The sequence below is a fragment of the Parasteatoda tepidariorum genome, chromosome 10, assembly GCF_982258835.1.
Source record: "Parasteatoda tepidariorum strain Cologne lab strain chromosome 10, Ptep-v5.0, whole genome shotgun sequence".
Lineage (NCBI taxonomy): Eukaryota > Metazoa > Arthropoda > Arachnida > Araneae > Theridiidae > Parasteatoda > Parasteatoda tepidariorum.
Genome location: NC_141764.1, coordinates 1,922,448 through 1,935,988, shown reverse-complemented (window position 1 = coordinate 1,935,988; position 13,541 = coordinate 1,922,448). Strand labels below are relative to the sequence as shown.

Here is a 13,541-nt window from a genome sequence, read left to right as displayed (position 1 = left end):
GCGCATGCCCAGGATTCCTTGAGTAAAGAAATGTTGAAGCTGCGAGCTCTTTACCGTCTATACTTCTGGGTAACTGTTTCCGGTGTATTTTGAAGCCATTTGGCTCACAACGTGATCAATGTACCGTGTACAATGTACATTGTACGGTGACCATTGTACCGTACATCAACGTGATCTTGTAGACGTATATTTGTTACCTGGTTTATTATTTGTGTTAAAAAGAAGAATTGTTATAAGAATCGTCCTTTGAAGGCCTGTCATTTCAAGATGTGAGAATCGTCATTTGAAGAAAAGTATTGTTATGACACACTTCTTACCTTGTGTCAACAATATATCAACTTGAAAATTTAAACCTAAACGATAATTTGCAAAAGGAAACTAATCTCGTTACTCGAACAATATGCTAACTTTAAACGGATTGCAATAAGAATCAACTGTAATAAGCAGTGATAGTAAAAATAAGCCAAATCGGGACAGCCAAAAAAGCGAGTTCTTTCTAAATCTAGCAACCATGTGACCTTTTTTAACGATACATCTATAAAGAATTAAAACAATTTTTCAATTCAAACTCACCAGAATTACTTAATATCATTAATATCTTATGAAATACATCAGATTTGGGCTCAGAAATTACATAGTTTATTTCATTTATTAAAAGCAAAATTATTTGTTTAGAAATATCACCTCGTTGAATAAGCTGTAGTAAGCAGCTGTATACTTTCTAACATGAAATAGAGCAGGTCAAGAGCTCGAGATTGTTGTTGTTTACATATATGTATATTGAAAACACCATCCATATTCATTTGAAATGTATTTAAACAATCACCTCGTCATCCATGCTCTTGTTGAGATAATAGTCTCTGGTTGGCAGTCCCAGTCCACCCTGATCAAGCTGAAGAATGTTCCTGGAAGAATTCCTCTCATCCTCCCCCACTCCCCAGGAGAAGAGTCCACCCCTGCTGTACTGGTTATGCAGTATTTCCAGGGTTCTCTGGAAATTCCACTCACTCACATCGAAATCACCGCTTATGTTCCAACCACCCACCTAAAAGAAGGACATTAATTATGAGATTCCTTGCACTCATTATATGGAAACTTCGTTAAATAGAAAATCACCTTTTGAAACACTTAACTGGTTTTAAATTCATATACACTAGACATAATTAAGATAGCCATTGATGTATCTTTGTCTTGCAAATTAGTATCTATTTATTTTATAAATCATAACCCTATAAGAAATCTGCATGGAACATTATCCAGCGTTACACTAGCACGCTACATACATTTTTAACTAATAGAAGCTAAATTTATGTATACAATTATAGCTGTGTTTATTATATAAGTAAATTTAAACATACAATACCAGATGCGTTCTTAATTTTAATGGCTACAGATAAAATTTGTTAATTTTGATCAAAGTTTTTCGTTCGAATGCAAATAAGAAGGGAAAGGGATTTTATTACTTTCTTTAAAAGTGGCTGAGAAAATCAATTCAAGGTCATTCCCCCCATAAAATGAGTTGCTTAAAATGTTTTGAAATATTTTGGGAAATAGGAAAAATGGATCTCAAAGAAAAGTTCCCTCTTGATAGATATTCACTTCGTTATTTGGAAGAAATTTTCAAAATGTTTTTGGTTCCTCGAAAAAAATCGCAAAATAGAGAATTTCGCGAAATGAAAGTTCGTTAATATATATATATATATATATATATATATATATATATATATATATATATATATATATATATATATATATATATATATATATATATATATATATATATATATATATATATATATATATATGTGTGTGTGTGTGTGTGTATGTATGTAACATAAAAAGCTTCAATTAACGTCGTTGCCGAGTGGAAGGATTAAAACAGGTCTTAGGTCGGGAAGGAGGGTACTAAATTTATTTATTAATTATTAGACAGAGCAGTCAAAAGAAAAGTGTGAAAAAGTGAACGCGAAAAGTTGCTCTGCTTGGTTATATGTTAGGGAAAATCTTGCAAAGCAAAATCCGTAAAATGTCTTAATTTAGGGAAAGAGGGAAATCTTAGTAGTTGCTATTGGTTTATGAAATAGATCGAGCGTTTCCCACAGAAAGCAAAGGGAAAAATGTCCTGCTTTTAATTAAATGCATACTTGAGCCAAAAATAGATTTAAGAACAGGATGTGGCTTTTAAAAGTGTGAGAAAGTATTTCGATTAGAATAATTGATTAGGATAGCATAAAAAGATTAACAGAAGCTTTTTATGTTATATATATATATATATATATATATATATATATATATATATATATATATATATATATATATATATATATATATATATATATATAAACAGGGACGAAGGGAGCTGCGATTACTGAAAATATCATTCATTTAATTAAATGAATTAAATGAATGATATTCAATTCAAAAATGATTTAAATTAGATATCTAAAGTGAATATAAAGGTAGGCAAAAAAAAAGAATTATTATTTATAGAAGCAAACCATAGAAGAAGAACTCACTTCTTTCAAGAGATCGAGCATGGGTTGAGCCCCCAATTTGTCAACTGTTTCATTCTTATCGAGGCATGAAGTATAATAAATTCTAGCTTTCTTCTCAGCATCGCTCTTCAAATTGAAACTATCATCTTCTAAGAGAAAAAGAAAACATTAAATTGTATACTTTCCTAACTATACGCCTCTAAATTCTTGATGGTTTATGATGGTCCGACATCATCCAACATTTTCCATTCTGTGTTCTTAGCGTTCGATATGCTAGCAGTAGCTTCTATCATTCCATGATGGTAAATGCTACTTTAATACACTATGATGGTTAACCATTAAGAGAAGTTTGACTCTCATGGACAAAAAATACTAGATGATCCATGATGGTTAAAACTATTCTTTTTCTTGATGGTTTAATAATAATTATTGTTGGTTCAGCAGGAATATACCATCAAACCCATTCCTTTTCTTATGTTGAACCATCATGAATTAATACTCTTGGATATGTTGTTCATGATCGCTCCAACATTTGATTTCTAAGAAACTATGATGGAAATTTCTGATGGTTCTACTTTAACGAACCATCAAAACAAGTTGCTATTCTTATTTTGGACCATCGTAAATCAGTCCGAATTCCTACATTGAGGTGATGGTTACTTATGTTGGTTACTATCCAGAAATATAATGGTTCATGATGGAATTATTGATAGTTGCCATCAAGACTATGTCGGTCCATCCATGGAAAACCATCAAAAATGTTGACTTGGGAAAACTATATAGTTTTGCCCCACAAATAAAGAGAGAAACTTACCTAGAATGTTTTTCATGACGATCTGATTTTCCTGCCATAGTTTTCCGAATGTACCCCAAATGGATTTTCCATCTGGCAGAGGATTCGATTTCATCCACCCCCCGCATGAGTACTGATAGAAGTCAGTGCAGGGATCCACTGATTGGTCCATGGCATTCAGGATGGCTGCAGCAACAGTCACGCAAGCCGGCGTCACGCAATAACCAGTGACTGAAAAAGCATGAATTCATTATTAGATATGTGTGCTCATACACTATCTTTTTTTATTAAATTTTCTAACCGACACGCTTTACCACTACTCATGTTCAACTCCGTACCCTTGTCATTGTGAACCCAAGACCCAGAAGACAAGGGAACACCTGGATCAAGTATTGGGAGAAATTTGCCTTCATGGATAACTTTTTGATGGAACTCACTAGCTCGCATTACATGGAGAGGAAAACCACAAAATCCTCCCATGTTAAGCCTGACGGCAAGGGGATAGTAATCAGCTGTATACCTTTTAACCGGAAGAAGAGCAGGTCAAGAGCTCGAGATTGCTTTTGTTTACAGTTATATGGAAAACACCATCCATTTACAAAAATAACCCGATGAAAATACTTTCAATCTTACCGTTTGAGCCATGATGGCTCAGGGGTTAGGTTCAAATCCCCGCAATGGCTGGTGGATAAGAATTCCGCATTCGGCTTTCAACAGTGCAGGCGTAAAATATACTCAGTGGTTGACGGATCATAGGTCAGATGCTCCTTGCCGTCAAGCTAACTGTGGGAGATTTTCGCGGTTTTTCATCTCCATGTAACGCAAATTAGGGTTATTTTCATCAAAAAATCCTTCACTAAAGTAATTTTCGCCCAATACTTGATCCAGGAGTTCCCTCGTTATCTGGATTGGGTTCAAAATTACAATGCTACCGAGCTGAACAAAACCCAAAAACCGGGTCAGCTGTTCAACGACGGTAATAAAATAAAACATAAAATAAAATATAAATAAATAAAATAAAATATAATAATAATATAAAAAATATAAAAAAATTAAAAAAAATAACAAATAATGCAAAAGAAATAAATAATTTTAATAATAATAAAATAAAATAAAATAAAAAACGTAAATAAATAAAATAGAATAATAAAATAAAATAGAATAATAATAAAAAAAATAAGTAACATAATAAATAAATAAATAAATTGCAAATAATACAAGAGAAATAAATAATATAAAAATTAATAATAAAATAAAATGAAATATAAATAAATTAAATAATGAAATGAAATACAATAATAATATAAAAAATAATAAAGAATATGAAAAATAATAAAGAATATAAAAAATAAATAAATAATACAAAAGAAAAATAATGATGAAATATAAAAATCTCACCGTTTGATTTGACGATTGCCGTCGATCCATTGACGGCAGAGATGTGAACCACTTTGACTGTGGGAAGTCCCGAATAAGAATCGAGAATGCATGAGAGGATGATGACTAGGAGGACCAGAACGAGGACGCTGATCATGAGGACTTTCTCGAGAGGGGAGGCTCTCTCCCACAAATTGCGCTTCCTGCCTGGGGAGTACCGAACCTGGACACTGCTGCCGACCGGATTAGAGTTGATGACCATGGGGGCGTCCACTGCCATACTAGCCATGCTGCTTGTTTCTTCTTCGTCAAATTCAGTTCTTTTATATCGGGGCATCTGTTTTTGGATTTTAAAAAAAAAGAGACAGTTTTGTTCTTATCAGATATTTTATTGTGGGTCTTATCACGTAAAAACAATTATGACCGTGGAAGTATCTCATATATATATATACTATATATTTATATATATATATTTTTTTTTAATGGCGGGCACTTTGGGTTTGTCCCATCGGCCACAGAAATGCAAAAATGCAAATGTTTATAGGGCGGGTCACATTCACACAAAGAGGAAAGGACATAGAACACAGAGAGAGAAAGAAACATCCGTGCCCTGAGCAGGATTCGAACCAGCGACCAACAGCTCCGCAGTCAGACACGCTGACCACTCGGTCACCTGGGCGGCTATGTATATATATATTAATTCAGAGAAAACATGGAAAATATTAAAGACTATTGAAATTGAGAAGGAAAAAAAATAGTTAAATTAAAAACATTTAAAATATATATATTAAAAAGTAGGAACACAAAAAAAAAATGAAAAGAAAGATCTTTGTATTTTCTGCCCGTTCTAGAAATCCAATATTGCGATTAGTATTTTTTTCGCGTGCTTGAAATTCAATATCGCGATTTGTAATTTCACGTTTTTGAAATCCAATATGTTAACAAAAATATTAAACATATGGGAAGTATATAAAAAAATCTCCTGAATAAAATTCCTTTACATGTATGTTTAAATATAAAAGTATTGCACATAAATTCGCGCAAAACATGCCACTCTTAAAAAACTACTGTGCGTTTAATAATTTTGTCTAATTATATATATGTATGTATAATTATATATATATTATATATATATATATAATATATATATATATTATATATATATATAATATATATATATATTATATAATATATATATATATATATGTATATTATATATATATATATATATATTATATAATATATATATATATATATATGTATATTATATATATATATATATATATATATATATATATATTATATATATATATAATATATATATATTATATAATATATATATATATATATATAATATATATATATATAATATATATATTATATAATATATATATATATATATATATAATATATATATATATAATATATATATTATATAATATATATATATATATATATATATATATATATATATATATATATATATATATATATATATATATATTATATATATATATATATATATATATATATATATATATATATATATATCATTAAATTTATAATATATATTGTTTAATTTAATCAATTGATACACGAACGTAAACAAGCGCAAACCGGTCTCGTGAAAACAATAAAGCTCTATAGTATCATCTGATAATTAAGATTTTAAGTGCGAATAATAATTTGGCCAGGGCGTTTAAAGAATTTTTTTTTCCGTCATCGACTGAACTATTTAAAAAAGTATAGACTTAACATACTCACATTCTAGAGGAAAAAAATCAGACGAATCTACTTTTTTTATTTCATGGTTTTCAAGAAGTAAAATGTTGTGGCGTCTGATAAACTGGATTAGGTAGTTCCTTCTTATCAGAATATGTATGTTTGCAAGCAGAGCATCCTTTAATTACTTACACCATATGTCACTTTTGAGATAAGAGCAAAAATGTTGGAAAATAATACAATTTCTAATGATAGCAAATGTTTTCTATCTTTTTGAAAGGAAGCTAATTAATTTACATTTTTTCCCCTAAAAAAGGTTTTAAACAAGTCACAAAACAATGAATTGCCGACAGCACCGTCTTTACTCATACACTCGGGTAGTGTCTGGGGCCCTAAGAACTCAGGGGGCCCTTGACAATCATATTATAAATTGTATTAAAAAAACTATGAATTAACGACACTGAGTTTTTTAAAATAAATATATTCTCGAGTAGAAAGTGAGCATTTTATTTCAATTTTTCGACAAATGGTGATTGATTATCGTGCAAACACCCATCATTTGAATAGTGTATCACCAAAAAATTTTATACAGTCAACCGAAATTTATTTTTCTGCATTAAAATAAAACTTTTAGGATACTCAACTTGCTAAGTCACACTGTCTCTAGATATGCTTGACCACCACCCATTACGTTTAGTATTCATAATCAGTTAAATAAAGTAATAAAAGTGAAAGAGTTCAGAATGACACATGGGTCAGCAACTGGTTATGTCTGTTGTGAATTGAAAGATGTTTTAATAACTGACTTTTAAATAGTTTGGCGCAATAATTCATACCTTTTGTTATACCCTTATGTATCTTTAATATAATTATTTTAATGAGCTTCTTGGTTTTGAAAATTGTTTTATTGTTTCAGGGTAATTCATAGTAATTTGAGGTAAAATCTTGATTATCAAGTGATACTATAGGGGAGAGTGGGGTCAATTGTAACATTTTTTACTTAACTATTTTTAACTAACAAAAATTCCAATATATTATTAGTATTAATTGAAAGACGAGTAAAGTAGACTATCCTCTACTAGAAAAAAATATATATACCTTATTTTAAATGTTATTATTTTAGTCATTAACAATTTTTGACAGTCGTGCACTTGTTACAGTTGTCCCCACTTACGGGGTCAATTGTAACAGTTCATAAATTCAACTAAAACATAGTTAATTATGCATATTATCGTAGTTGTGATATATTTTTTTATTGATCAAAATAGTAGTGATATTTTAGGAATAAAAATAATAATGAGCAGAGACCTAAAGGGTTAAACTTTTAACTTTAAGGGGTTAAAAATTTTAATTTATGCTGTGAAAGGTGACAAATAAAATAATGCACATGCAACATAATATAAATGATATAGGAAACTATTGGTGGTTCTTAAAGAGTTAAGTAATGATTTGTAAACATAAGAAATGGGACCTAAGGGGTTAAACAATTGCAATTGAAATTATGAATTTTATTTTCAGCTGTTACAATCGTCCCTTTACTTATTGTTACAATCGTCCCCAAGACGCCATTTTAGCTTCATTTGTTAAAAACTGTGATAGTTAATAAACAAAACTAATCTTTTTTCTCTTGAAATGTTAATTAAGGCGCCCACTTACATATTCGGTTAATAATTTTTATTTGCTTAAACAAAATTACTTTGCTACAGTATAATATTCTAATACCAGAAAAAGTACTTACGTAGCGTGAAAATATCTTTTGTGATGTAACTCTTTCAAAAGTACATAAAAATGGTTGCCAGCAGGGGTGTACATGTAGATTTATTAAATACACCTTGTGCGCCACCTAGGAACCAAATCTAGAACCCGACACTCGAAATTTTTGCTCTGTTACAATGGTACCCTGTTACGATTGACCCCACTCTCCCCTACAGCTTTATTGATTTTACGTGACTGAAACCTATTTGTTTACATTCGTGTGTCAATCGGTTAAATTAGACTATATATTATATAAAGATAGAATACTCATTCTATAGGTTATTATATTCTAATAATTAGACCAAATTAGTAGAAGCACTGTAGTTTTTTAATAATTACATGTTTTGCAATACTTTTATATTTAGACATACAAGTAATGGGTTTTCATTCAGAATTTTTATATACTTTTTATTTGCATTTATCTTTAACGTATTGCATTACAATGTTAACCCATTGACATACGAATGTAAACAACTGATTCAATCGCATAAAAACAATACTGCTGTATAGAGTATCACCTGATAGTTATGATTTTACATAGAATCTTATAGTGCGTCTAATAATTTGTCCAGGGACTGTATTAACAGCAGCAATTTAGAACGTACTTTGTTGCCAAGTGAATTTCATGTTGATTATTAATAAATAATAATTGCTGAAGAAGGACATAACGATTAACATATAAATATTTGTTAATACCGAGTACATGAATTTTTCCCCAACTATGTCTGTAAGGAGTGTTAATTTTAAAATCTATTTACAGTAAATATAAGATACTAGCTTCATCAATAAAACTCGAAACACTCACAGACATAAAATGGCAAAAATGAAAATATAATTAGTGCTCAAAAATAAATAAATAAAAACTCAAAGCCATTTTGTTTCTCCTCCACAAAAAAAGAACGAACAAGATCAAAAAAGGTAAACAAACTGTTACCATAGCAACTTAATTTTAAGAACTAGATCAAAGTTAAAAAGTAAGCAGACGATAAGTCTCAACCAACATTCTTCACCAAAAAATAAGACTGAATGAGTAAATTCCAAATTAGTTTCAAAAATGCCGTCTACTTTTTCTTTAACCTATCTTGTTGTACTTCACATAATTATTATTTCTGTTACCCTCTGGTATTGATGACTCTGTTAAAAGTATTAGATTTTATTTACTTGTCACTTGAATACGTGGTTAGAATTTTGTATCATCGGTTGCTATGGGGATATTATAGAACAAATTTTTGTGTAAAATGAATGTTTCTCGCTTTTTGTAAAACGGAGTCAGAATAATTTTTAATTAGTTACATAGTAGTAATTAGTAGATGAAACAGTCAGAAATAACAAGTTCAATGAGGACCCTCCATTTAAGTAGGCGTGTTCAAATCGAAGTGGGTGGGTCTGTCCAGTCTGTCTACGTAAGCATGTTCCTATCACGCCCGGGTCACCCATGTAGCGAGAGTAGTAAACAACAATGCCAACTTCATCTATCAAAAGGTACCCACAAGAATGAAACGACACTATTGAATTGATGTTTAATAATTGTATGCCACAAAATCAGCCTTCTAAATCCTTTCACCATTTAATCATTTTAAATCTTGATAAATGAGAGAAAATGCACTTTTTAGTGTCTGATTCTTATCAATTCATTGGATACAGTAAGGATTCGATACAATAAGGGAAGACTATTAAATTGCATTATGAGGTGTATTAGGAGAAAGATTTGTTCTCAGAGAAGTTCATTACTTAGCTTCTCAACCACTGCGCCGCGGCACTTTTGTGTGCCGACAAATTCTTAAAGTGTGCCGCAAAATTTTAGAAATTATATAGTAAAAATTAAAATGCTCTTTTTAATTACGAGTAAAGTTTAAATTAAAAAAAGTATATATATATATATATATATATATATATATATATATATATATATATATATATATATATATATATATATATATATATATATATATATATTAATTATTAATTATTAATTATATATAGGAATTATTAATTGACGAGATAAAGAAAGCTAAATATTCACTTACCAAAGGAAAGAAAACTAACAATTAAAATAAGCTATGCAATTAATAGTTATTAAAACAAATTAACAAAGGATAACAAAAAAGCAAGCTATTAATAATTAGCAAAAAAAAAACAAGTTAACAAGGAATCACAAAAAAAAACAACAACAATTAATGTTTAAAAAAAGGTAACAATAACTATCAAAAAAATAACAGTTAATAACAAAGGAAAAACGAAACAAAAGAGCTATTAAGCGATGGGGGGGGGGGAAAGAAGGAGAAATAAGAGCGTCGATTAAGCCCTTAATGAACGTGTTTTTGTAGCACATTTCACATTCAAATTTATTATCATAAACTATTTGACACAGTGTAATTATTATAGGCAAGTAAGCAATTTTTAAGCTTAATTATTTCTTTGTGCTCCGCCAAATTACGAAATTGTTAAAAGTGTGCTGAGATTAGAAAAAAAAAGGTTGAGAATCATTAAGTTATCTTCTGTGAGAAGAGGTCTCTTTGCAACGAGGGAAAAAAATCACTGTAAACGGAATTCGATATCGCAAAATATACCACCACGCAGAATATATTAAATTACATCATCAACTTGGGAAGCTTGCTTTAAAAATGTAAGTACATCTATTTCATTATTTTTCATGCAATTAAAAATATATCATACGCAGGGCCCTCTTAATTGCAAGCACGGACACGGGAATGTTTTGGGCCTCTATGACACGTCATACTCTTTAAAATCAAACTAAAAAATTTCCCCTTCACAAAATAAAACATTTTTAAGATATGCAATAATTTTAACACATATTTATTACCCCCAAAAAATCAATGCACATAAAGCATATTTAAACTATGCACATTTTTTTTAAAAAAATGGCATGATAACCTTAAATAATAAAATTAGTTTCAAAACCAACAAGCTAATTAAAATTAAAAGAAAAAACATAAGGATATAACAAATTTTAAAAAAAACTGAAAAGGTATGAATTATTTTGTCACTTTAATAAAGTCAGTTATTAAAACATCTTTCAATGCACATAAACAGTTTAAAAGTTGTTGACTCATGTGACCATTCTAAACTCTTTCAATTTTATTACTTTATTTATCTAATTATAAATACTAAACATAATGGGTGGAGGTCAAGAATATCTAGAGACAGTAAGAGTTAGAGAGTTGAATAACTCATTTTAACGTAGAAAAATAGATATCGGTTGACTTTTCAAGTTTTGCTGGTGATAAACTTTTCAAATTATTAGTGTTTGCATGACTATTTATAGAAAAAAAATGCTCACTTTTTACACGAGCATGTGTTTATTTTAAAAAATACAAAAGGCAATGTTTTTTGCTCGTAGTTTCTTTTAATACAATTTATAAAAATTAAGATTCTCAAGGCTCACCCTGAGTGCTTGAGGCTCCCGGACACAGCCCGGGTGTGCCCATGCGTAAAGACGGTACTGACAGTACGCAAAATGCTGCTTTCACAAAACAAGTACACAAAAGTTAATAAAATATTGTTAGTAAAAGTTAGTAATCGTGATACTACTAATTCATTAAAAAAAAATTACAATAAGCATTAATATTATTTTATTAGCATATCTTCAGTTTCGCAGAACTGCGCTCTTTTTTAAAATATAACAGTCGCTAAACAGCCGACCCAATTTTTTTGGGTTTACGGCTCCTAATGTTCAACTCCGTGGCCTTGTTATTTTGAATCCAATCCAGAAGACAAGGGAACTCCTGGATCGAGTATCGTTAGAAATTTCCCATCGTGAAGGACTTTTTGATGGAACTCACCAGCATATGCGTTACATGGAGGGGAAAGCCACGAAACCCTCCCACGGTCAGCCTGACGGCAAGGGGACTCTCACCCATAATCCGTCTACTACTGAGGACATTTCATGTCACCACTGTGATTGCTGTAAGCCGGATGCGGAATTCGTATCGACCAGCCATTGCGGGGATTCGAACCCGGTTGACCTCATTAGAAGGCGAGCGCTCTATCCTCTGAGCCACTACCGCTCGCAAATACCTCATTATCAAGAGTGTTTTATCATCATTATTTAGTTTGATTGATTATGATAAAGTCAATTAGTATATTCGCCAGTTGATTTTGATTGGCTCAATGAGAGGCGCTAAAACAAAAGTTTGATTGATAGAGAGAAACTACGTTTTCAAAGTAAATTAAAACATAAGAAGCTGCACTTTCGCTAAATAAGTCCTTTCAATCTATTAGAAAAACGAGGATTTTTTTAACTACAGGGGATGATTTAGAATGAATAGAGCGATTACAAACGGCTATAAATATTTAATGAAAAAGGATTTGCACAGAATGCCGAAGGAACTTTTGTAGTATCCATGCGTCACAGATTTTCTATGTAACATCCCTGGGTCACACTTAGACCATTTCATTCTGAAGCATTTGTGCAGTCACCTTTTGCACAACCACCCCTTTTCTTCAAACATCCTATGCGTATGTTGTTTCTTATTTGGAGGTTCTTAATTGTCTTCTCTGCACTGTGAATGACAATTGTTAAATTCCGACACCGGAATCGCCATTCTCACTAACGAGCTATCGCGCATGCGCAGGATCTTTTATCTGTGTTAATCTTATCGAATGAAATATTTTTCATTCAATACTTTATAATCATTTTAAATGACCATGGATTCTGTCTCCTTTAGTTTGAATGTATCGGTTGAGATTTCAATGAGCAACAGATTTTCCATGAGGCCATTGCAATAAGTATTGGCATAATGCCTCGTGAGATTTGAGTACTTTAGTGAGTCAGAAAGGGGTCGGATGTGAACTCGGCTAGACATTGTCAGTTCAGTTTAGATACCAACCGGAGAATTTTAATGGATCGCGAAACGACCCTTGAGCTAATCTATCGATTGCAAGACCAGGAGAAAGAGAACGTGTATTTACTTAGGACTGTGCAACGTCAAATAAATATGGAATCACAACAATTAAAATTATAAAATGTATCGAGATAGCCATAGATAAAATAAAATCAATGATTTTGATGATGATGAGGTGACATCATTTGTTTCAGATGATGACACGATCCAATCATTGTTTCGTATTGTTTTAACTAAAGTATATTATTTTTAATCATTCCGAAAGTATAGCATTTCCATAAAAATATCAAGAAGTGTGCGTATGTGCCGGCAAAACCGTGGAGGCCATTTGCCCGATGTGTCATTCCATAAATAACCCTATCCTATGTACTTTATGATTCAATGAAGAATTAACAATCTAAAGAGACTAAGAACTGTGTGTATATATATATATATATATATATATATATATATATATATATATATATATATATATATATATATATATATATATATATAATATATATATATAATATATATATAATATATATATAT

At 30.5% G+C, this 13,541-nt stretch overlaps 1 protein-coding gene across 2 annotated transcripts in view; it reads right to left on the bottom strand.

Annotated features, from left to right (window-relative positions):
- The window catches only part of Nep3 (M13 family metallopeptidase neprilysin 3), a 77,538-nt gene that overhangs the window by 40,480 nt on the left and 23,517 nt on the right, over window positions 1-13,541 (bottom strand). For both annotated transcript variants that reach the window (XM_087153381.1, XM_087153382.1), the window contains 4 exons: window positions 4,687-5,002; window positions 3,310-3,519; window positions 2,517-2,644; window positions 827-1,045 (listed from right to left, as the gene is read on the bottom strand). In XM_087153381.1, the coding sequence (XP_087009507.1) occupies window positions 827-1,045; window positions 2,517-2,644; window positions 3,310-3,519; window positions 4,687-5,002 (873 nt within the window). The remainder of the gene's footprint in view (window positions 1-826; window positions 1,046-2,516; window positions 2,645-3,309; window positions 3,520-4,686; window positions 5,003-13,541) is intronic.